Below are 21,613 nucleotides of genomic sequence, written 5' to 3' on the forward strand. Positions count from 1 at the left end.
GCCGTCCAGAAGCCGGCGACTGATTTGCCTCGCCTGGGAACAGCGCAGTGATGGTGCCAACTTGGGCCAGTGAAGCAACGTCCTCCACAACTAGATTGAAGAACAAAACGAAAGCAACTTGTCTGTTCCCCTTCCCCCAATTCCCCAGCACTGTTCCCATCCCCCAATTCCCCAATTAAAATAAAAAAAACAAAAACCGTCAACATTTTCATTAACATTTTTACTCAGAAAACAATTTGAACTATAAGAATATGAATTTGTTTCCAGAAACCCATTTTAACTTGGAATGTCCTATCAAAAAAATCTGAAGCCTCTCAAACTTTGTTATTGTCCCTATATTTGCCCTGCCACAAAAGGTTGCTCACCTTCAGGTCAGCTGGTGTATAGAATTTTTCTGTCTTCTCCTAGTCTCTGATTCTGTCTGCCGGAAGGCACAGGGGCAGCAAACAACACGCCCTTTGTGTAAAAATCAAGAATCCAGGTCTCTGGAACTTCAGTCCTAGCCCCTTCCACTCTTACTCTCCTCGACTGCCTCCCTAGCCGCCTCCTCCAGCCCTGTGCGTCCACCGCACTGGGCACAGAATAGCGAGTCATGATGAGAGCATGTGCTGTGTGTGTGTGCGTGCGCGCGTGCACTCACCTGCACACACTACAATGCGTTTTTTTCTGTCCCTATCAATTTTTAAATGCTTTAACCAATATTTTTTAATTATAGGAATCTACAAGCTTCCTATAAATAAACCAAATAGTATAGAGCTATATAAAGATAAAAATGCTCTACTCCTTAGAGCCAGCCTCCATTCTCTAGGCCTTTGCAAACACTTGGGGACAGTAGGTTGTCTGGTTACAAAACTGAGTTTGTTTTTCATTTAACTCTATCACAGATATCTCTGTATTACTAATAATAGTGGCTAATAAGGACTTTTTTACTGAGTATTTACAAAATGCCTTTTAAAATTAACTCATTTGGTTCACACAATGTCCTTATGAAGGAGGTACTGTTACTACCCTCACTTTACAAATAAGGAAACTAAGACACAGAGAAGTGAAGTAGTTTTGCCTGTGGTCACAGTGTGTTAACAGTGGAACCAAGATTTGAACATAGAGATCTATCTCGTTCTTTCCAATGACTGTTTATATAGTGTGATACAGTACGTATGCATATCCTGTAATTGATTTAATGTGTCCCCTATTCATGGCTATGTAGGTTTTTCCAGGATTTTTTTTTCTTCCCAATTGCAAATTTATGCTACCATAAATATCTTCATGCAGTCATCTTTGTGCAAATATGTAAGTATTTCCTTAAGATAGATTTTAGGAAGTAGAATTGCTGGATCAAAAAAATACATGCATTTTCAATTTTGCTAGGAACTGTCAAATTATTCATCAATTATCTTACCAATTTATACTTCTACCAATAGTATATGAGAGAATCTAAACTTTAAATCCAAGACCGTCTCCTACACGGTAATGCAGGTGGAAAGTAACCAAGATGCCCTGGAGATGAGAACCCTGGAGAGGGCCTTAGCCCAGGAGAGAAACGAGGGAAGGGTAAAAGCAAGAGAAGGAGTCCAGAACACATCGTGGTCCCACCAGGGGATCTGCTGCAGTGGCACAAAACTGGAGTGCAGCTGCTAGATGTTTGAGAAGAAACCTGAATCTGAGGAAAGAAAGGAATCCAGAAAGAAAGTGTTAACCAGCAGCTGAATCGTGCGTTAAGTGTAGAGGTTAATGATGAAGAAGAAAATGGGGGTAGAATCATGGAGGACTCTAGCAAGATGAAAACTAAGCCCAACTATTGGGACATTTCCTGTTTAAGCAAGTATGGTCAGATGAGGAGATGAAGAAAACTCTTATTAGTTAAATTAATTAGAAAAGAGGTGAGTCTTCCCTTCTTAGCACACTTCTGCTTCCTTGCCAAGATTCAGTTTGTGTGAGTCTTTGCTGGCGAAGCCTGCCTTGAATTCCCTGATGAGTAAGGTGACTCCTTCCTCGAGCCTTGCCTGGGCCTGTCTCTGCTCCTGCTTTGCTCATCCTTTAATCCCCAATTTACTAGTCCAGCTCCTTAAAGGCAAGGACTGTGTCATGTTCGTAGTCTCCTCCCGCCACCTCATTTCAGCAGAGCACTGGGTAAAGGTCAGCTGGGTGGATGGATGCAGGGCTGAGAGGTGGGCAGGAAGGCGGGTGAAGCAGGTGGGAAAATGCCGGGACCCCTTCCTCAAGTCCCAAAGAGCGCCAAGAGTTAAATCACTCGGATTTCAAGGGGGGACGCTTTCTCCAGAAAACTCTCATCTACCAATTACACAAACAGGTTAATAAAAGTTCTCATTGCACAGATGGCCCCCTTTGAAAAGGGAGAAGCCAGAGCCCACCTGCTTTTCTCCTTCATCATTTCCGCCTTCTGCTTGACTTGGCTTTCTGATAGGCCTTGTTGGAAGTGTGACCACTCATCAGTCTGAAGACTGCCAACAAGAAGCATGATTGAAGACTAATGACTTCTGAAGATGACATAATTCTCAGTAGGCTGCTTGTAGGTTCAGGGGTTGATGGGGCAAGTTATTTTGAAATACTCATTGAGATATAGGATAAGATTTGTTAATTTGTACACAGGTAACGAAGAGTCTGACGGTGGTTTTCTGCCACTTCCCCTTTTCAAAAGTAGAAATGTACAAACCCTTTGAGCTTTTTTAATGAAATGTTTTCTAATTTCTAAAAGTTCATAGACACACAAGGCTACACCTTTATAGTAAGGAAAGGGAAATGACATTTTTGAGACGGAAGTTTACAATTATGTAACTTTGACAGTAAAGGTAATTTGTTTTCTTTCTCTTGCTGTTGAAGTCCTGAATCTTTCCTTCTGTCTTGCATTGTTGGCCAACCAGCCTTATTCTGTGCTAGAATCCTGAGTACTGAACTGTAGTTTGTATTCTGCGAATGGGCAAGTTGGTTAACTGAATCATTTGTAGCCATACAGAAAAATCAGACCTGAATTTGAATCCAGACTTTATCAGTTATCAGCTCTGAAGCTTTAGTCAAGTAGCTTAACCCATCTGGCCTATTTCCTTATCTATAAAATAAGGATAATGTCTTCTTCCAGTGAATGTAACGATTCAGTAATAGGATTTGTGCAGAATACCTAGTGCGTCACCTCAAGTGTAGTTGATACTAATCATGAGTTTTTTCTTTGTTGTTGGAAACCTTTCTAAAATCCCCACATTTAAGTCTTTCTGAGCTTCCATTTTCTCATCTATGAAATGGGGGTGTCACCCATATCTGTGTTATAAGGATCAAATAAGAGCAGATGTCTTCTTTCATTTACAGCTGCAGGCAAATCATACCAACCTACAAGCCAGATATGATGAAACAAAGAAAGTGCTGACAGAGGTGAGCAGATTTTCCTTTCTCCCTGGGCCTCATTAAGAATCATTTTGACCTGCACTATTCATGGAATGCCGTGTGTCATCGATCGGTCTGTGTGGAGCAGTGATCCCCTTCTCAGGGCTCAGGTCCATTTGGACAATCCCATGACAGTGCCTGACCCAGGCCATCAGTTTATCCATGTCGACATGTTCTAAGCCAGGGTTCGGCAAACTGCGGCTCGCGAGCCACATGCAGCTCTTTGGGTACGTTCCATCTCAAAAGTTTGCTGAGCCCTGGAAGAGCCAGTCCTGTCCCTCACAATTTAAAAATTATTAGAGAGCCATAAATATATTTTTACATAATTACCATTATGTAAGTAATATCCTTTAAAATGTTATAAATGAAACTATGATAGTTTTCTTCTCATTTTCAATTTTACTTCAGAGCCACACACTCGCAAGCCACAGTTTGCTGCCCCTGGCAGCTCTTCCATCTCAAAAGTTTGCCATCCCCCGTCTAAACCATCAGCAATCTATCTAGGTGGGAGGGATCACTGGGGCTCCAACGGTCAGGATAGGTTCCCTGAAGAAGGCAGGCCTGATAGGCGGGGGCGGGCCACACAGAAGAATATATAGGATCCTTCCCAGTAAGTATCCCTGCTCCTCAAGCAGGTTGTAGAATAGCTCCAGAATACAGAATTCCTTGAGAGAGACCGTTTCTTGTTTGTAAGAACCACAGGATGACATAATTTGCTGTTCAAAATTGCCATTGAAGCCAACCTAGGTGAGATGGGAGAGGGACTCTCAGGAGGAGGGGTTGCTGGTATATCTTGAACCATTCAATCGTTTTCCAGTCCAGGTTGGGAGTGTGCCATCTCACATCAGCATCAGAGTGTTGCTTGCCTCCCACTCCTGATTTCCTGGGAAACCAGGCAAAGAAAACAACCGCCTCTGATGCCAGCTCTGGCATGGGGGAGTGGAGATATTCCTGTCCCTTGCATTTCCATAGAACGGTTCTCATTTGTATCAGAAAAGCTCTCTCTGTGATTTTGGCACTTGGGCTATAGCTGTTCTCTGTACAAAGGGCCCCACTTTCTGGACCTGTGGAAAAAGGACCGGTCCTCAAAGACACCTCTGAAACCAAACCAGTCCCCAGTTTGTTTTGTTTTTTTAATTTCACATGAAATTTGCCCATTTAAAATTCTTACATTTATAGCAATATGCAGCACTTGTAAGCCCGACAAAGCTTTTTAATTCTCACCTGGACTAGTCTCTGGTTATTGTCAGAATATTTAAAAAGGGCAGGCACAGGAATCAGACTTAATTTTTTCAAATTTCTCTCTAAAGACGCCTGTGTTGCCTTTGGACAGATCAGCTGTCTTTCTGCTGTTCTGTGACCACATCCCTTACAGATTGCTTAGATAACAAACCCCTGGGGTGGAAATTCCTGCTGTGTGGTCTTACCTTTAAGGCTGTGGAGCCCCTAGCTCGAGGTTAGCCCAGTCATGGATCAGCCTTTGTATAACAGTCTGGAAGAGATTAAAATATCTTGATATCAATTTCCTAAGACACTTAAAAGCCTTAGGATGTAAGTCCTAAGTGGCTATGAAGTGGCTTTTTGTACTGAAAACTCAAGTTGGTTTATGTGCTAGAAAGGTAGAGGGTGTGATTAAAGTCAACAATGAGAGATAGTCTTTCTGTCCTCAAATGATAGTAGCCGCCAACGTTAACTATATGCTGAGTGGGCTCCGGGCACGTCACTTGTATTAGTCCTTGAATCTTTCCAGCAACCCTGACAATACACTGTTACCATCCCTGTCCCACAGATGGGGACACTAAGGCAGAGAGGCCATGCTGGCGGTCGGGCACCGAACACCTCAGAGAGCTTACTGTCTCATAGGGCAGTCACACCAATTCCCACCTACAAAACTTGGAAGCTATATGAAACCTAGTTCTGAAAAAACGTAGGAAGAAGCCTGATTTGGTCAGAATACTGAAGATCAGGCCCCTGAAGAAATAACGAACTTTGTCTTTGGGCCTCAGTCTCCTTATCTCGTCATGGCAAACACGGGGTGAAACAAGTACTCCGAACCCTTTAACACAGTCTTCCCAGGGTTTACCTTTTCATCAACACCTGCCCTTCCAGGATAACCTGGGGCACCAAACAGCGGGATACCTGTCTTTCCAGTAAACTTAGGAAACATGAAGCAGGGCTTAGAAGGTGGAGGACAGGTGACAGCGTGTGGCACCTGCAAGGAGGCTGCACACCGCTGAAGCAGGCCAGTGCAGGGGCCACCAGGCACTGGCCTGTCCACTTTTCATTTTCAGCAGTCACGGCTTTAATTTCCTGTGTGTGAGGCTGGTTCTTTTTAATATATGCAGTATCCTGTCCTGTCTCTCTAAGGGCATTGATTATCTAAAGTTTTTCTTGATCTATAAACTATTTCTTCAGATCAAAATTCATGTTGAGTTGACACACCTTTTATTATGGTTTTATCTTGCTGCAGATGTGCCATAATACTTGGGGGTGTGCCTATCTTTGATTCTGAAATTTCCTGTTAGCAACTCTGTGAATTCTGTATCCATTTTATGCAGCCTGCTTCATGTGATTATTCTGAAAGAATGGGTCCTACTCTTTGGTGGGATCAGCCAGTGGTAACTGATATTTGGGGCCGTAGAACTCCCCATTCCTCCCGGGATTGCCGGCTGGGGCCCTGTTCTGCTCCTGCGACTCGAGCACCGGCTCTTGGGGTAACTCTTAGGTAAAGGGAGCCATGCCAGTTGCTTAGCGCAGCTGGTGGAAGTCCCTGACACAGACCTCAGCCCTGCAGACCAGCCCTCTGTCTGCGTCTGCTCATTCCACACAGCAGGCCTCCTCAGGCCATTCCTGGCCCTTTGCCATCTTTCTTGTCCCTGAGGCACCCCCTCCTGTGTTTCATCATAACAATCTGGGCTTTTTAGGCCTCGAGGCAAGAAGGAGTTGCTGCAACTTGTGCCTGGTCTTTTGTTTTCAACTAGAACCCTTGGAACTCTTTTCAACTTGTTTTTTTTTTTTAATAGGTAACACATTCACATGGTTCAAAATTCAAAAAGTACAGAGTACACTCCCTTAACTCAGCCACTCAATTACCCTCTCAGAACTAGTGCAGCTAATTTCTGTGAATCTTTTCAGAAATACCTTTTGCATATATAAGTAACATGCATATTCCTCAATGCAGGTGTACACTCAATGTATACCTTCCTTTATACTTATTAGAAGCATATTATACTTGTGGTTTTCTACCTGTTTTCTTCACCTAATAGTAGAGATCATCACAAAACAGCTGCATTTTTCTTTTTAAAAATAGCAGTTTAGTATTCTATTGTATGATATAACTGTACACTTTATAATTTATACTTTATTTTTAAAGTTTCTTTAAAATTTCCTTTTTAAAAACCTCACTGTCTGACTCAGAAAATGGAGGTGACATTATTTAGGAAGATAGGAGATTTAACCTGTCCCTGTTAATAGCCACAATAATGGCATTCTGAAACGTAAACCCAGGTCTGTCTCACAGCCACTCCTTTTATTTCCCTCTTCCCACCGAAAGGCACCTGCTGTCAACATTACTTTGGACTTTTCACCTATTTGTTGCTGTGATTGAAAGCCGTTGCCAAGGTTTCTTTAACCAGCAGTACGTGTCAGGAAGGGTCGTGTTCTGGCCTTTCCATGTTGTCCCTCCACGCCCGTCCTGTTTTTCTTGCCCACCTGTTTTCTCAGTGTCTAGCTCAATCCTGTGGGCTCAGCCACCTGTCAGAAGTGGCGTACAGGTGGGACCAGGGGGAGGAACGCAAGCACTCACTCTTCTGCACTCCCCGATCTCTAGCAGCAGTGCCTCCCTTCTCTCTTCCAGTTGAACAGTCATAGTGAGAAACTGGACAAGGAACAGGCAGCCCTCGAGAAGATAGAATCCAAAGCTGACCCAAGGTAAGGGCTTTCCGCGTGTGTGCGTTTTCTCTTTGAAGCGAGTGACTTGGCCAGCACCTGGTGGCTTAACTGGTTGGCGCACAGGATGAAGGAGCCCGAGGTCATGCTTCTGGCTCGTCTCACAGGTCAGTTCATCCACGTGCCGACCCAGAATGCTCCTGTCAGCGAGCACGTGCTGAGATGTGCTTGGGCGGCAGAGGCAGCCCTTTCTCCCACTTCCCTGGGGATCAGAAGCAATGTGTTTGGGGCTTTGTGTTTTCATTGTTCTGTTTTTAAAACCTAAATAACACATTCACAGTACAAGGCAGCATACGGTAAAAAGTCTCCCTCCCACCCTGTCCCCCCAGCCGCCCACTTCTCCCGGGAGTCAACCATTGGTACCAGTTTTTTTCACAGCACTCGTTTTAGCCGTGTCTCCATAGGAGTAAAGGTGGTCTTTTTTCTGCCCCTCTCCCCCAACCCCAACCCCTGCCAAAAAGCTTCTGGCTTTTTTTCCTCCCATTTAAAGTAATTGTCTTTAGACAATTTACATATAAGCAGCACTTACATTTGATGTTTTTGTCATCAGACCATTTGGGTAGTAAAATCTCTTAAGTGTCACTTATTTGAATGAAATTGTGAAATCAGTCAGGCACAGATTGAGCAGTTCCGGGTTTGATAGACATTTTTAGCAAAGACGTACCCACAGCTTACTTGGCTTTATAATTAGAAACCCTTCTGTCATGATATGAAGCAAAGTACTGTTAGATACTTGACATTTTTATTTTCAAATTAGTGTGTTTAATGACCTCTAGCAACTTGTTTCCTTTTCAGAACGGATATTAAAAACACTTTTCCATACCGTTTATGCTCTGAGTACTGTCAAGAAATTGGTATCATTAAGTATACCCAGTACTCTTGAAACTCATTGGTGTTTCTGCAGGTGACATTTCAATTCTGGATTCTGTTTTGTTTGCATGTAGGCTAATGGACTCTGGCATATAAATGAATAATAATGTCAGTTAAACGGTAGTCTTTATCTTTTGTGGAGAACCCATTAGACACTTGAGAGTGACAAAGGAAATTAAAATGGGAGTCCCTTTTTAGCCGGGGACTTCGTTTTAGCTATGATTCATAAAATCATAATGGCTTGCCATGTGTCATTTTTCGGTCTTTTCTCTTCAGTATCCTACAGAACTTGAGAGCACTTGTAGCCATGAATGAGAAGCTGAAAAGCCAGGAACAGGAGTTTAAAGCACATTGTCGAGTAAGTGTGGCTTGGTGTCTGCAGACATTAAACCAGGACTCTTGTACAATCTCTTGCTCTCCCCCTTCCTTGTCCTGTTGTGAAACCCTGTCCAAGTGCAGTCGAAAGGGTAGATTCATCACGCAGTTATGTGTCAGTTGTGTGAGATGAATAGAGAACTATGGGAGGTACACTCCAAGGACACCAGAAGTACATTAGATTAGTAACCGGTCTGCCAAACCCCAAATTGGAGAGCATAGTCTTACAGTGTTTTCTACTTTACAAATGCATTTAAAAGAAAATTTTATAAAGTATAAAGGAATAACATCATATAAAATCAGGGCTGTCCTGAAAACCTGGGTGTCTTGTTGTCACGTGTATAAGCCCTAGTTCTTGCCATCTGGGAACTCATTGTCTAGTAGTGGGGGTGACGTGTGCACAGGTGACCATGACAACCATAGCAGGAGATAGGAGATGAGGCCCGAGAGGTCTGTGTGCACTCCAGAGGAAGAGAGGCCACTCTGGCACAGGAGCTCTGGAAGCTGGCTCTACTTAAGAGCAGTGAGGCTGGCAAGTGGAGGAGGGGCTTGGTGAGGCAGGGCTGCAGGCTAGAGGGTACCAGAAAGATGGACAGGCCTGTGGAGAAGAGGGAAGAGAGGCCGATTAGAAGTGGGCTCTGAGCTGCCCATGCATTTCATGTCCCAGTGATTACTGCGTGCCTCACCACCCTCTAGATAGATGGGCCCTTCTGACATACAGCTGCCTATAGCCTCCTGAAAAAACCTTTCCCAGGCTGAAAATTGGAGATCAGGGCAGCTAGTTCCTAATGGACTTTTTGTCCTAGCATAAATTCACAGAATGTGAAAATAAGACTCTGAATCAAGTTAAATAATTGGATTCAGTTATAGCTTCTCCAAGTTTCATGAATATTTATATCACTTTTAAAGGAGGAGATGACACGGCTACAGCAGGAAATTGAAAATCTGAAAGCTGAGAGAGCTCCAGGTGGAGAAGAAAAGGTAAAAGCCCTGAAGGAGTCCTGGCGACTGTGAGGTGCTGCTGTGACTTACGTGGTGAAGATTCCTAGAGGACTAACCAGCAAAAGTCTGATGCTAGAACGGACTAGTTTCTTCAACCTGGTCCTCTGAACACACGTTTCTCAATTGGTTTCATCACCTGATTTTCTTAGATTCCCATCCCTCTCCTTTCCCTTCTGGTGGGTAAATAGCAGCAGTGGGTGTGGACAGCAGCCACCCCAGACAGGAATTACTAGATTACAAATCCTCCCTCTCCCTGCATTTAGGGAACCGGTGTTTCACCGGAGCTCTGTTTCCCACTCAACCTAATCTTCTCTACCTTTGGTACCAGTTTACTCACTTCACCCTCCACTTCTGCCCAGAGACGTACCCCACCCTTAGAAGGCAGCACTGAGTAGGAAACGGAGCAGTGTATCAGAGCCCCAGCAGTGCAGGAGCTTTCAGGGCTGAAGGAGCACATCTGGCTCCCTGAACAAAGACTCGATCTCCCAAGGAGCTGGTGTGGATTTCCATCAAGCCTTAAATTATAATGCAGGGATGGAAAAAAAAAGTATTTCTCTCTCCAAGTGAGAGTGTAAGGATCGCTGTGTTGTTCTCCCTTCTCACACTTGATTCAAAGGTTATTTCCTGAGCATCCCTGTGCTTAGGATGCACGAGCTGGATGTAGCCTCAGATCTCAGCAATTGCACCTTCTCCCTTGTAGAAATGGGGAACTTGGGGCTGGGGGGGTGGGGGGACTTGCCCAAGCTGACCAAAATGAGTGTGCGCGCGCGCACACACGCTCAGGGAGGGACTGCGCAGGACATTGCCGTACTCAGCTGGAGATGCCTTCTCCCTGCATGCTGGGGTTGTGTCATTTCAGCCAGGCCACACAGCTCCTCCGCCTGTGAGGACGGGCACAGAGAATAGCAGAGTTTGACCATGCCGGCACAGCGGTGTCCTGGGATCATTGTCACACAGCCTGTCTTTCCAGTCGTTTCCAAAACTTTGAACCGTTGATGCCCAAATCATCAGCTCAGTCAGCTTCTGAGTTTGCACAAATCTCAGATGTTTTGGATCCCGTTTCTCTTCTCAGCAATCACATCTTGTTAGAGAGGTTATTACTCACATTCAAAGTCAAGTTTAGCTTGTTCATGTGTAACTGACAGACATTTAAGAACAATTTAAAATCTGGGGGCTCATATAGGGGCTATTCCCTTTCTGTTCTCTGACCAGACATGGTCAGTAAACTGTCCCCTGCCCCCACCCCTTCCTACATTTAGGCTCTCAGCTTCTATTCCGTTCACCTTCCTCAAAAGGGCGTTTCTCACTATTCATCTTTTCAGGCCCTCTCCAGCGGAGAGCCGCATGATGCCCTCGCCCCTGTGATGACTCATAATGTAAGTACCTGCCCTTTTCAGGACTGCCATGTCCTCTTCGGGTGTGGCAGCCAGCTTTATACTCTCTCATGAGTTTCTCCTGCCTACTTCAGTTTTCCCTGTGGCCACCTCCTCATCTGCAGGCTCTCAGGGCCACATCTGGCCCCTCAGATGCAGGCAGGATCTCACCGGGACGCCCTGAAGGCCACCATTCTGGGGAGTTTTCTCCCAGCACCTTGTGCAGGCGTCTGTCTTTCCTTTGGCATCTCTGCTGAGAAGGGGTGAGGCCTGCATTGGCCGTCCGTGCTGGTCACAGCCCGTGGGCCGAGGGATGGGGGCGGTGCAGAAGGGAAAGCCCCTTTTTATGGTACAACATTCTAGGATCAGCAAACTCTAAGGGGCAGATAATACGTATTTTTAGCTTTGTGGGCCAGCTTCACTATTCTAGTCATAGTCAATATGTAAATAAAAGGATGTGGCTATGTCTCAAGAAAGTTTTGTTTGCAAAAATAGGCAGACGAATTTGGCCCAAGGACTGTAGGATTTGGCTCTTGGGCTGTAGTTTGCCTACCCCTGTTGTGAGTTCAGTTGGTGCTCCCAGCTTTCCAACACTCCAGCACACCTCCAGGAGAAAGAAAAAAGGGAGAGGAGGAGGAAGAGAAGCAGGGAAGCCTCTAAGGGTTTGCCTCCTTCAGGGCTTCTGTTGGCTTTGTGCCCTCAGAAGCCTTAGAACAGGGGTCGGCAAACTTTTGAGACGCAAGAGCCGCCAGGTGTCAGCAAACTGCGGCTCGCAGGCCACATGCGGCTCTTTGAGTACGTACGTACATGTGGCTCAAGTAAAATTGAAAATGAAAAGAAAACTATCATAGTTTCATGTATAAATTTTTTAAAGGATATTATTCACATAATGGTGATTATGTAAAAATATATTTATGGCTCTCGAATAATTTTTAAATTGTTGTCACGGACAGGATTGGCTCTTCTAGGGGTGGGCAAACATTTGAGACGGAACATACCCAAAGAGCTGCATGTGGCTTGCGAGCCGCAGTTTGCCGACCCCTGGTCTAGAGAATAGGACTCCTGTGGTGAGGCCTGTGGGATTTACCCACAGCTCAGCCCTGTGGAAATTGTATAGTGTCTGTGTCTGTCTCTCTCTCTCTCTCTCTATCTCTCTCTCGCTCTCTCTCTCTGTCTATGTCTGTGTGTGTGTTTGTTTGTGTGTGCTGGGGATGGGGGCACCTCTGACCTCATTGTAGCTTTCTCTAACTCAGCAAACTATGTCTCTTACCTCATTGGGTTCAGGAAGGAGCTAGTTTCTTTCTTTTAATTCAGCTCTTTCCAAAAGAACTTTCTACAATGCTGGACATGTTCTGTATCTGCCCTGTCCAATACGGTAACCACTATATGTGGCTACTGAGCACTTGGAATGTGACTAGTGCAACGGAGAAACTGACTTTTTTAAATTTCAGTTAATGGAAATTTAAATAGTCACATGTGGCTGGTGGCTATCATATTGGACAGTGTGGCTCTAAACAGAAACAAAAAGCAAACCAGCACCACCTCCAAACACAGAGGACAGTAGGTTCTTTAAGTCGGGATTGTCTCCTCCTCATTATGGTTTGTTTTTAGTGGTGGCAGGGGGGGGACACGTGGATTTCGGGGATCCTTCACTTAAAAACACTGGATTCAGGCTGGATCCCAGAAGAAGGAAGAGTTGTTATAAAGGGATGTGAAAGGGGGTCAAAGGTCTCACATGACATATGACCCAGACCCCAAACTTGGCCATTTAAGAAATGTGGGGCCTGAGGACGGGGGAGATGTGGTTTAAAAACATTCAACTTCAAAAGAATTCATCAAAGAATGAAAGTTTCCTATTTCCAGATAATTGTGTCTTTTTCCAATTTTTAGGAAGACCTAGACAAACAGTATAATATAGAGAAAGAGAAACTTTACAAGATCCGTTTACTACAGGTGAGTAAAAACAATAACACAGAAATATACACTGCATCTAGCAAGGTATGCGTGTCCTGTCGCAGAACTAGAAAGTCTCAGCCTCTGAGACCTGAAGACTTGGGACTAAGGCTGCTGTTTGCCAGTCTTCTATTCGGAGGGTAACTTGGTGGTTTAAGACCATAATGATAACGCCTCACGTTGGTATGGTACTTTCATGATAGTCTCGTTTGATTCGATCCTCACCCTAGGTGGAGAGTAGGTATTAGCCTCATTTTCTATGTGAAGAAATTGACTCAAATCCGGTAAGTACTTGACCAAAGTCAGCCGCCGGTAAATGCCAGAGCCAGGATTCAAGTTCTAATGTTCTTGTCTACTATTGAACTTTTCCTCTGAAATTAAGTTCCCATTTTCGCTGTCTTAGTTGAGTAACCCTGGAGGTTGATGAGAAGGACATCAGCTATGGGGGAGGTAGGTTTTAGAGTTGGCTCTAAAGCTAAATTCACACAGTCAGAATCACATTGTAGAATCCCTCATGTTGCCAGCAAATGGCTCCTAGAAGCTCAGAAGCCCAGAGCTAGCTCGTGTTGCGCGGCAGCCCAAGCCCTCTTTCTGTTCTCCGGGAGGAAAGGCCAGGCTCTGTTGGCAGTGGCCGAAGGGCTGCAGGGCCGGTGGGACCCTGCTCTTCCTGTCGCTGGCTCTTGCTCATTTTGCTGGGCTGCTTGGTTAAATTTGGGTAAGTCAGATTTGTCTTGTAACAAGGACAAACTGTGCTAATCTTTAAAGAGACGCAGAATTCAACAAAATCAGGACAGTACAGCTGTGTACTTGGAACCTTTTTGGCTGTGTGCTCGCTGTATGCTTAGTGTTGCATTAGGTCCCGGGAATAGCCAATGAGATGGCCCATTTTCCAGGAGCTGGCTGGCTCTTGGAGGACCAAGATACATCTGTATACATCAAAGTACAAGAGAGCTTACATGCAAATTGCAAACTGTGTGCCACTTCCCACTGGCGAGAGGGAAGCTGCAGTCAAGTCCTAAGGGTCTAAGCCAGGGCACGATTGGTGGGGATGGACAGAAATGAACTGTGGGGAGAGACCGAGAAGCTGCATCCGATGGAATTGATGGGCGAGAGAGAAAGAGGACTCGACGATGACAGTGGTGCTCGCAGTGCTGACTCGGGGAGTAGGGTGGATACTGTGTTATTCACTGAGATAAAGGGAGTGAGAGTATGACTAAGTGTTACTGAGGTCATTTGGGGCTTTTAAAGGTTGGGGTACTCACCTATGTAGCAGTGTCTAAGCAGGGATGGGTGCTGGGTCTGATGCGCAGCGTAGTCTGGGCTGGACATTGGGTGTCATCACCGTGTAGGTGTGGTGTAAGGAAGGGCTTTTTTAAGGAGTGATGGACTTGAACACATTTAAATGCTAATGAGGAGCCAGTAGAAAGGGAGAGCTTTAAAAGATACCATAAAAAGAACAAATAATTGTGTCTTCAGATTCCTGGGAAAAAACAAAACAGGAGTCAGAGCCTGAGCTCCTGTGGCGGGGTGGGGAGTGCAGCCTTGGCCAAAATGGGAAACCCGTCTTTCCCGCGGACCAGAGCGGAGGCCTTCTGTAGCTTCCGCTTCCAGCCACACCTTCTCCACTGCAAGGTGGAGAGTCACTCGCAGCCTGAAATGGGGCCCTCAAGCCAACAGCAGAATTTGGGGCCTGCATTCCAGGACGTGCTCAGGCAGCGGTGGGGGGCCATGCCTCTGGCTCCTAGAGAACGTGGAAGGCCTACCAAACGGTGTTGTCTCCTCTCCCTTTTGCATTAGGCTCGAAGGAATCGAGAAATAGCAATTATGCATCGCAAGATTGATGAAGTGCCCAGCCGAGCCGAGCTAATACAGTATCAGAAGAGATTTATTGAACTCTACCGCCAGAGTAGGTGCATCGACCACTAACACGCTGTCAAGGCTGGCTTCGGGAGGGACAGGAGGCGAGGGGCTTTGTCCCACTTGAGCGTGGTGGGGTGTGCCTCAGTGCAGTCCCTGAAAGCCACCACCGAAAAGGGCTGTTTCATCATTAGGCCCACTCGACACTCAATCCATGTAGCCTGCTGGTGACCCATAATCCCGGGAGCAGCACTGGGGTGCTCCTACTGCCCTGTGTGTGGACAGTTTGTTTCGAACCAGCCCTCATCCCAGTCAGCCCTTGGACTCCCTGAGCTCCCCATCTACTTGCCAGCATTACACAGAGCGTCGTAGCCCCAGCATCTCGGGGTCAGTCCTTGCACAGTGTCCTCTCAGACTTGCTGGCTGATGTGGTCCTTGCCTTTGACAGCATCGTATTCACCTGGTAATCCGGGACGATCGCCCTCAGCCTGAATCAGTGACCACATCTTGTCAGGCTCAGCGTGGCCCTCAGAGCTGAGGTTGCCTTTCTGTTTCCACTGCTACCACCACTCCTGTTCTTACTTGCTTCATAGCTGAGCTGAAGGACCATTAGCTGGTCTGCAGCCCCTTCTACGGGTCTCTCATCCACACATCTGAGTGTGTCACTTCTTTCTCTGCTGACATATCTTCGGCAGCTCTCTAGGGCCTACTGAATAAAGCCTCTCTCTCTCCTTACTCTGCCTGGATCCTCCCAGTCTCAGTGGCTGCCTGGGGACCCCTTTCCTGCTCTGAGCCCACACTCTGGCCTCACCAGTCCACACACTGCCTCTGAACACGCCGTGCACTTTGACACCTGAGGCCTTGACACCCCCCCCTCCCCCCGCTCCCGTTATCTGTGTCTGGGACCCTTTCTCCTCTGTCTGACAAAATCCTTCAAGACCCAGCTCAGATATCCTCTCTAAACGGGTCCTGGACCACCACCCCTTCCTCTAGGCTCCCGTTCTCCCATGGCCCCTGGACACTTCAGACTCTACAGGTACAGAGCTGGATGCAGCCTCCCTTCCTTGCATTCCCTCTCGGTCCCTGGGATCACTGTCTAGCCCAGCTGGGCCCTCCGTAGTCCACTCACACTTACGTTGCTCTGCCAGCCCTGTTTCTGAGAGTGGTCAAGTCCATTTCTTCTGGACGACTTCTGTAGCCACCTTTTCACCACTGTCCAGAGTCTAGCCCCTTCCCTGCACTCTTGCCTAAGAGATCTTTCTCAAACATACATTGGATCATTTATACTCTTGCTGTAAGACCTCTGATATTTAATAACTCCCCATAACCGGTTGGATAATCTTCGGAATCCTAAATTCCCTGATAGAGTCCTGCATCATCTGGGCTGGCATCACTGGCTGGCTTCCCCTGCAGTCCCTCAGTGCCTCACCCCTCACAGGAGGCCATCCGCGTCTTGGCCTGTGACCTGGTCCCCAAGTCCAGTTGCCACTGCCCTGCCATTCCCACTTGGCAAAACGACTCTTCTTTAAAACCCACCTCAGATTATGCCTTGAGTTCTTGGCCTCTCAGGCATAGAGAACTGTCCTCACGGGAGTCCAGAGTTGCGCTTCCATCCACGTGCCTTTGCCCACCGAGCTCAGGATGTTTCCAGTGCTCACATTTGACTCAGATGATGGGGACAGGCGTGAATAGTTTCTGCCTTAAATCTTTCCGCTTAATTTTCTGCCTACCTTATAGCTTTTAATAAGAATAATACCTTGCATCTGTATCTTTCACAGATTAAACTTCACATGTTAAAGTCATTTGTGATAGGACATTTTTACACCAAAGACATTTTCAATCAGTTGCACCAAAATATCTACATCATTTAAAAAAATTTATCAAATACCTGCGTCCCCCACGCAGTGCTTGAGCTGGATGGAGTAAGGGTGACAGTGTGTTCCTGAGCAATAAAGCTAAAAGTTGACTGGTTTATTTATGGCAGTGATGGTCAACTTTGGCTACTGCTTGGAATCACCCGGTCCCGCCCTCAGAAAATATCGTTTCATTGGTCATGGGACACTGAAAGCTCCCTCCCAGGTGACTCCCTTTTTCAGCCCAGATTGAGTACCACTGTTCTAGAGCTTTCGGCAATAATTATACTTTATATAGAGTAGTTCATGATGTGATTTTCATACAAATTAGATGCTGGGAATACACATTTTGATGTTGGGAACATTTTTAACCGTTGCATCAAAATGCTTGTATCAGGTTCTGTTACCAAATATGTTCAGCTAAATCTCCCTGACCTTCATTCATCTTTGAGCTGCGGTGCTGGAGGGAGACACAGCTGTTACTGGGTATTAAAGTTAAAAGTTCAATGATTGGTTTAAAGAATCAGATTTAAATGTGACTGGGAGTTGTCCAAGGAAACCCACATTGCCCAGGCCTGCTGTGCCTCCCTCGCTTGTGCTGCTCCAGCAGGAGCCTGTGTTCAGGGAGCCGGAGCCCATGGAAAACCAGAACCCACTGTAGTCTTGGCTGGTGCCTGATAACTGTTAGGCATCAGGATCTTTAACTACAGCTGTGCTGGAGCTCAGGCTCAAGGGGCCTCCCAGTTTCTGGTACCCCCTCTCATAAGAGAGCTGTACTTTTCACTCCAATAAAAATCTCTGCTCCTCTAAAAACACACAAACAAACAAAAAAACTGACTGAACCCAGGCCTGGAGATTTTATCTCTCTCTGGGCGTCTGTGTGTTATGGAAATTAGAGCAGTAAGGAAGTCACTTAGGCTCAGAGCCACTGGGGCTGCCCAGCCACCCAGCAACAGAGCGGAAGGGGCAGAACGGGCAAGTTTGGGTAGGAACCCTTCACCTCAGTGACCTCATTCTCTGGTGAATATGGCACTCTCAGTCCTGGAATTGGACCATTTGCTCCTTAGTCTCTCTTCTTTTAGGAAGAGTGAAGAAGGGGAGGTGGACTGAGATGCTGAGTAGTTGTATAGGTAAAGATGTCAGGAGCCCTGATAATAAGTGCCCCTTCGTCATATGCACAGGGGTAAGGAAGAGAATACACACTCATTAGCATGTATTCTGCCCTTGGGTAGGCGCGAGTCATTCATCAGGAGGCATCTGGGAGGGTCTACTGAATAGGCCTGTCTTAACAATGGGAGTTAGAAAAGTTTACAGCTGTGGCTCGGCCCCTGGGGAGTGTGGAAAGGGAGGAAGCCACACAAACAGGAAGAGGTGGCATGGCAGCTTCCTCATCCTTGCCACCTTCCTCCCGGGACTCCCCACCCGAAGGACTTCTGAGAAACTCACCTGTCCCACACCTGTAACCCCTCCTATTGGCCAGACCAGTCACGACTGGTAACTTGCCATCAGCCTGCAGCAGCTCTGCACAGGCATTTGTGCCCTGCAGGGCTCTCACCCAGACAGCAGGCCAAGAGTGCCAGCCCTGACAGGCCTGGGTCCTGCAAGGGGGTTGAGGGGACACCGCAGTGAGGGAGGGTGCTTAGGGCCATTTTCATGTATCTTACTCATGTACTGATTTCTTTGCATTTATAGTTTCAGCAGTACACAAAGAAACCAAGCAGTTCTTCACTTTATATAATACCCTGGACGATAAAAAGGTTTATTTGGAAAAAGAGGTAAGAACCTTTATAAAAAGAAAATACTTCATCAGATGAGCAGCTACTGGTGCTGTTGAGCCCAGGAAGTTTAAATGAACGTTGTGTCTGGGGTCCATCCAGTTTCAGCAGAAGGAGTGCCTGTTGTATGCCCAGTGCTGGGATGGAGTCAGAAAGTGCAAGATGCCACTGGAGCTCACGTTGTCGGGGGTGAAGTGAGACTGGTGGACAGCTGTCTCCTGGTGCCATGTGAGAAATGGCATCATTCAGAGAAGCAGTGGAAGCTTGGGGGTGCATATGGATAGGGTCCTCGAGTGGGAGAAACTTTAGTTTAAGTTTCAAATGAAGGAAGCAGCCAAATGAAATGGGGGTGGTAAGCTTGTCATAGTTTACCTGGGGAAATCTATTTCATCATCGGTGGCAGACAGAGGTATGGCCTAAAAGGATTGTAAAATTCAAAGCAGGAGTGAAAAGGGTTCACATGGCACTGACAGCCACTGTGTATTACTCTGACTCTCAGGTTAAATCTGTTCATGATTCAGGGATCCCCAAGTTGAATGACAAATGATTGAGGCAGGGTGTCCAGCTATGGTTATGAAAAGAACAGTACCGGCCTTCACACTTGCAGCACAGTGTGGCGGGGAGAGCATGAGCTTTGGAGTCAGACAGATACGGGTGTAGCCTGGCCTTGTTTTCCTCACTAGGAAAATGGGGCTACATCTGCTTTATGTGATTACGATGGACGCGGAATGGGAAATGCGAAGCCCTTTGAGCGTGGTGGTGCTCAGTACACTTAGCTCCTGCGCGCCCTTCACCTTGAGGTTGACAGAATTTGTTTCCGTTTCTCACCTTGACACCTGCACTAATTACCACTTTAACAAGAGCAGTATTACGGATGTATCTTTTACCGAACCCACATGGAGGCATCTAATTATTGTCACCTTTATTGCCTGTTCATCACACCAGATAAATCTCACTCCTAGAGGGCACTCCTTGAGGAGGAGTTGAGTTCTGTTTTTCTCTGTTTCCAGGGCCTTGCACAGCGATGGGCACATAACAGGCATTTGATAAACGTTTAAGTAGATAAGTTGAGTGGATTTGGTGGGATTTAGGTCAGACCTGGGGAATAGCTCTGCTACATGTGCTGACCTTGGAATTTTGCTGCCTGGGATGAGAAAGACTTGCTAAACTAAACCTAACTTAGGGACAGGCCAGCCTCTTGAGCCCATTGACCTTCCTTCATCAGCAATGTCTGAAGTTTTTGCATTCATTTAAAAACTAGGAGTATGCAGGGGAGCAGGGCTGTTTAATTCTAAGCCATATTAACACAGTTAGAACTTTGCATTTGAATAAATTGTGCATTTATTCCAAATCTATTTATGCCTGTGATATTTTAGCTTTCAAACATCCCAGTGGAGTCATAAGGACAAGAATATCATTTCCATGTTACAGACTGTGAACCTGAGCTCGCAAGTTGAGTTAGTAACACAGCCAGAAAGAGGAACTAGGTTTCTAGTTTCTCCGGACTCAGAGCCCTGCCTAGGACTGTATCACTGGGGCAGATAGAGGGACAGGCAGATAGAAACTGCAGGCTCAGGCAGTTTGCATGGGAATGGAGGCGGTAAATGATGCATTTGTGGGAACTCAGAGCCGCCCAGCAGCTGGCCACATTGGCAGAAGATTTTATGGGGAGAAGTAGGAGGGGAACGTTGTTCTCACTCCTCACCCAAACTGACCTCCTGCTAAGCTGATAGCCCTGAAAATAAAATGCAGTGTTCGCAAGATAGAAAGGTCTGTGGTGGCAGTTTCCCCAAAAAGCCCTCACGTCAATTTAGTGTCTTCTCTGCTGGATTCAGGTTCCTTCAGGGAGCCCTCTTCCCACATTCCTGTGGCCATACATGCCAAGGTAGATTCTCTGGGTAAAACGAGGCAACTGAGAAGGTGTTGCTCTTTTTTTCCTGTTACTTTCATCTCCATCAAAAGCGCTACCCAGAGACAGGACAGGCTTTCAGTGGTTGAGGCAGCACGGGGATCTTTCAACATTTTGCTTACAGCTTTTTTTGTTGTTGTTGTTCCTCAGATTAGCCTGCTCAACTCGATTCATGAGAACTTCTCACAGTAAGTACTGTCCGATGGTCAGCCCTCCTCCCTGTCAGAACCATGGTGTGCCCTGGACTGTCTGTCCACTCACCTTCCTCCTCCCTAGTGTGAGTGATCAAAACTGATGCTAGGTATGTGATTCTGACACCTTCACCCCACTGCTAAGAGCACATGTGTCTTGGTTTACATAGTCTTTGAGTTCTTGCAGAAACACAATGATATTAGAATGAATTTTGAACACACCAAGGAATGTCTTAGGAAAAAGTTAACTTTCAAATAAGTTGACTATGCTTAACGACTACCATATTTTGCCATGTATAGTGTGCACCCACTTTTTTGGCCCAAATTTTCAGGGAAAAAAATTTTTTGTTTTAATTTTTTAATTCAAATTTTTATTTGTTTACATTTAGGTACTTGTTTTTTGTATTATAAAGGAATTTTAGCATTTACTCTTTAACATTATGGTACAAGAAATTTTATGTAACAAATAATTACAAAGCACAAGAACAGATACATAGTATAAGAAATTCTATGTGCCAATAACAAATTTACAACTATTTACTCATCATAGAAGGCCAAGAACTCTTCCTCGTTCGTTGCAAGTTCATTATAACTTCAACAAAACCGATTATTGTATTCCAGGCTATTATTTTGCATACGGATATCATTGATTTCTAGAGTTACACTTTTAACTCATAAACATAAATAAAAGAATTCAAAACTTTTATATAGATACGGAATTATAATGTATAATGTACATTCTTATTTTTCCCTCACAAATTTGGGCAAAAAAGTGCACATCATATACAGCAAAATATGGTATAATCTCTTTGCATATTACTTTTGTTTAGATAAACACTGTTTGTTCTTGAGGACATAAATGTTTTGAAATTTAGATAATGAAATCTATAGAATTTTTTTTAAAGATTTTTAAAAATCTTGGTAGTACATTTTATTTTTTAAGTTAATGTGCATCCTCTAAACTACTTTATTTAGATGTGAATTTTTTTTCTCCAAAAATTGGATGGCAAGGCCTACCTGTACCCAGATCCTAGCAGCCCTCAAGCACACACATTGGCCCCTGGCCCATCCAGGCAACTGAGGGCCTATTCTCTGTAGAGCAGGCTTCTTC

The 21,613-nt window shown here is 45.6% G+C and overlaps 1 protein-coding gene across 5 annotated transcripts in view; it reads left to right on the forward strand.

Annotated features, from left to right (window-relative positions):
• The window catches only part of CCDC93 (CCC complex scaffolding subunit CCDC93), an 86,809-nt gene that overhangs the window by 56,147 nt on the left and 9,049 nt on the right, over nt 1–21,613 (forward strand). For all 5 annotated transcript variants that reach the window (XM_019665346.1, XM_019665347.1, XM_019665350.1 and 2 more), the window contains 9 exons: nt 3,322–3,384; nt 7,253–7,326; nt 8,491–8,572; nt 9,499–9,570; nt 10,914–10,967; nt 12,855–12,917; nt 14,715–14,823; nt 18,320–18,402; nt 20,462–20,499. In XM_019665346.1, coding sequence (XP_019520891.1) covers nt 3,322–3,384; nt 7,253–7,326; nt 8,491–8,572; nt 9,499–9,570; nt 10,914–10,967; nt 12,855–12,917; nt 14,715–14,823; nt 18,320–18,402; nt 20,462–20,499 — 638 coding nt within the window. The remainder of the gene's footprint in view (nt 1–3,321; nt 3,385–7,252; nt 7,327–8,490; nt 8,573–9,498; nt 9,571–10,913; nt 10,968–12,854; nt 12,918–14,714; nt 14,824–18,319; nt 18,403–20,461; nt 20,500–21,613) is intronic.

This window comes from Hipposideros armiger, unplaced genomic scaffold, assembly GCF_001890085.2.
Source record: "Hipposideros armiger isolate ML-2016 unplaced genomic scaffold, ASM189008v1 scaffold_440, whole genome shotgun sequence".
Taxonomy (NCBI): domain Eukaryota; kingdom Metazoa; phylum Chordata; class Mammalia; order Chiroptera; family Hipposideridae; genus Hipposideros; species Hipposideros armiger.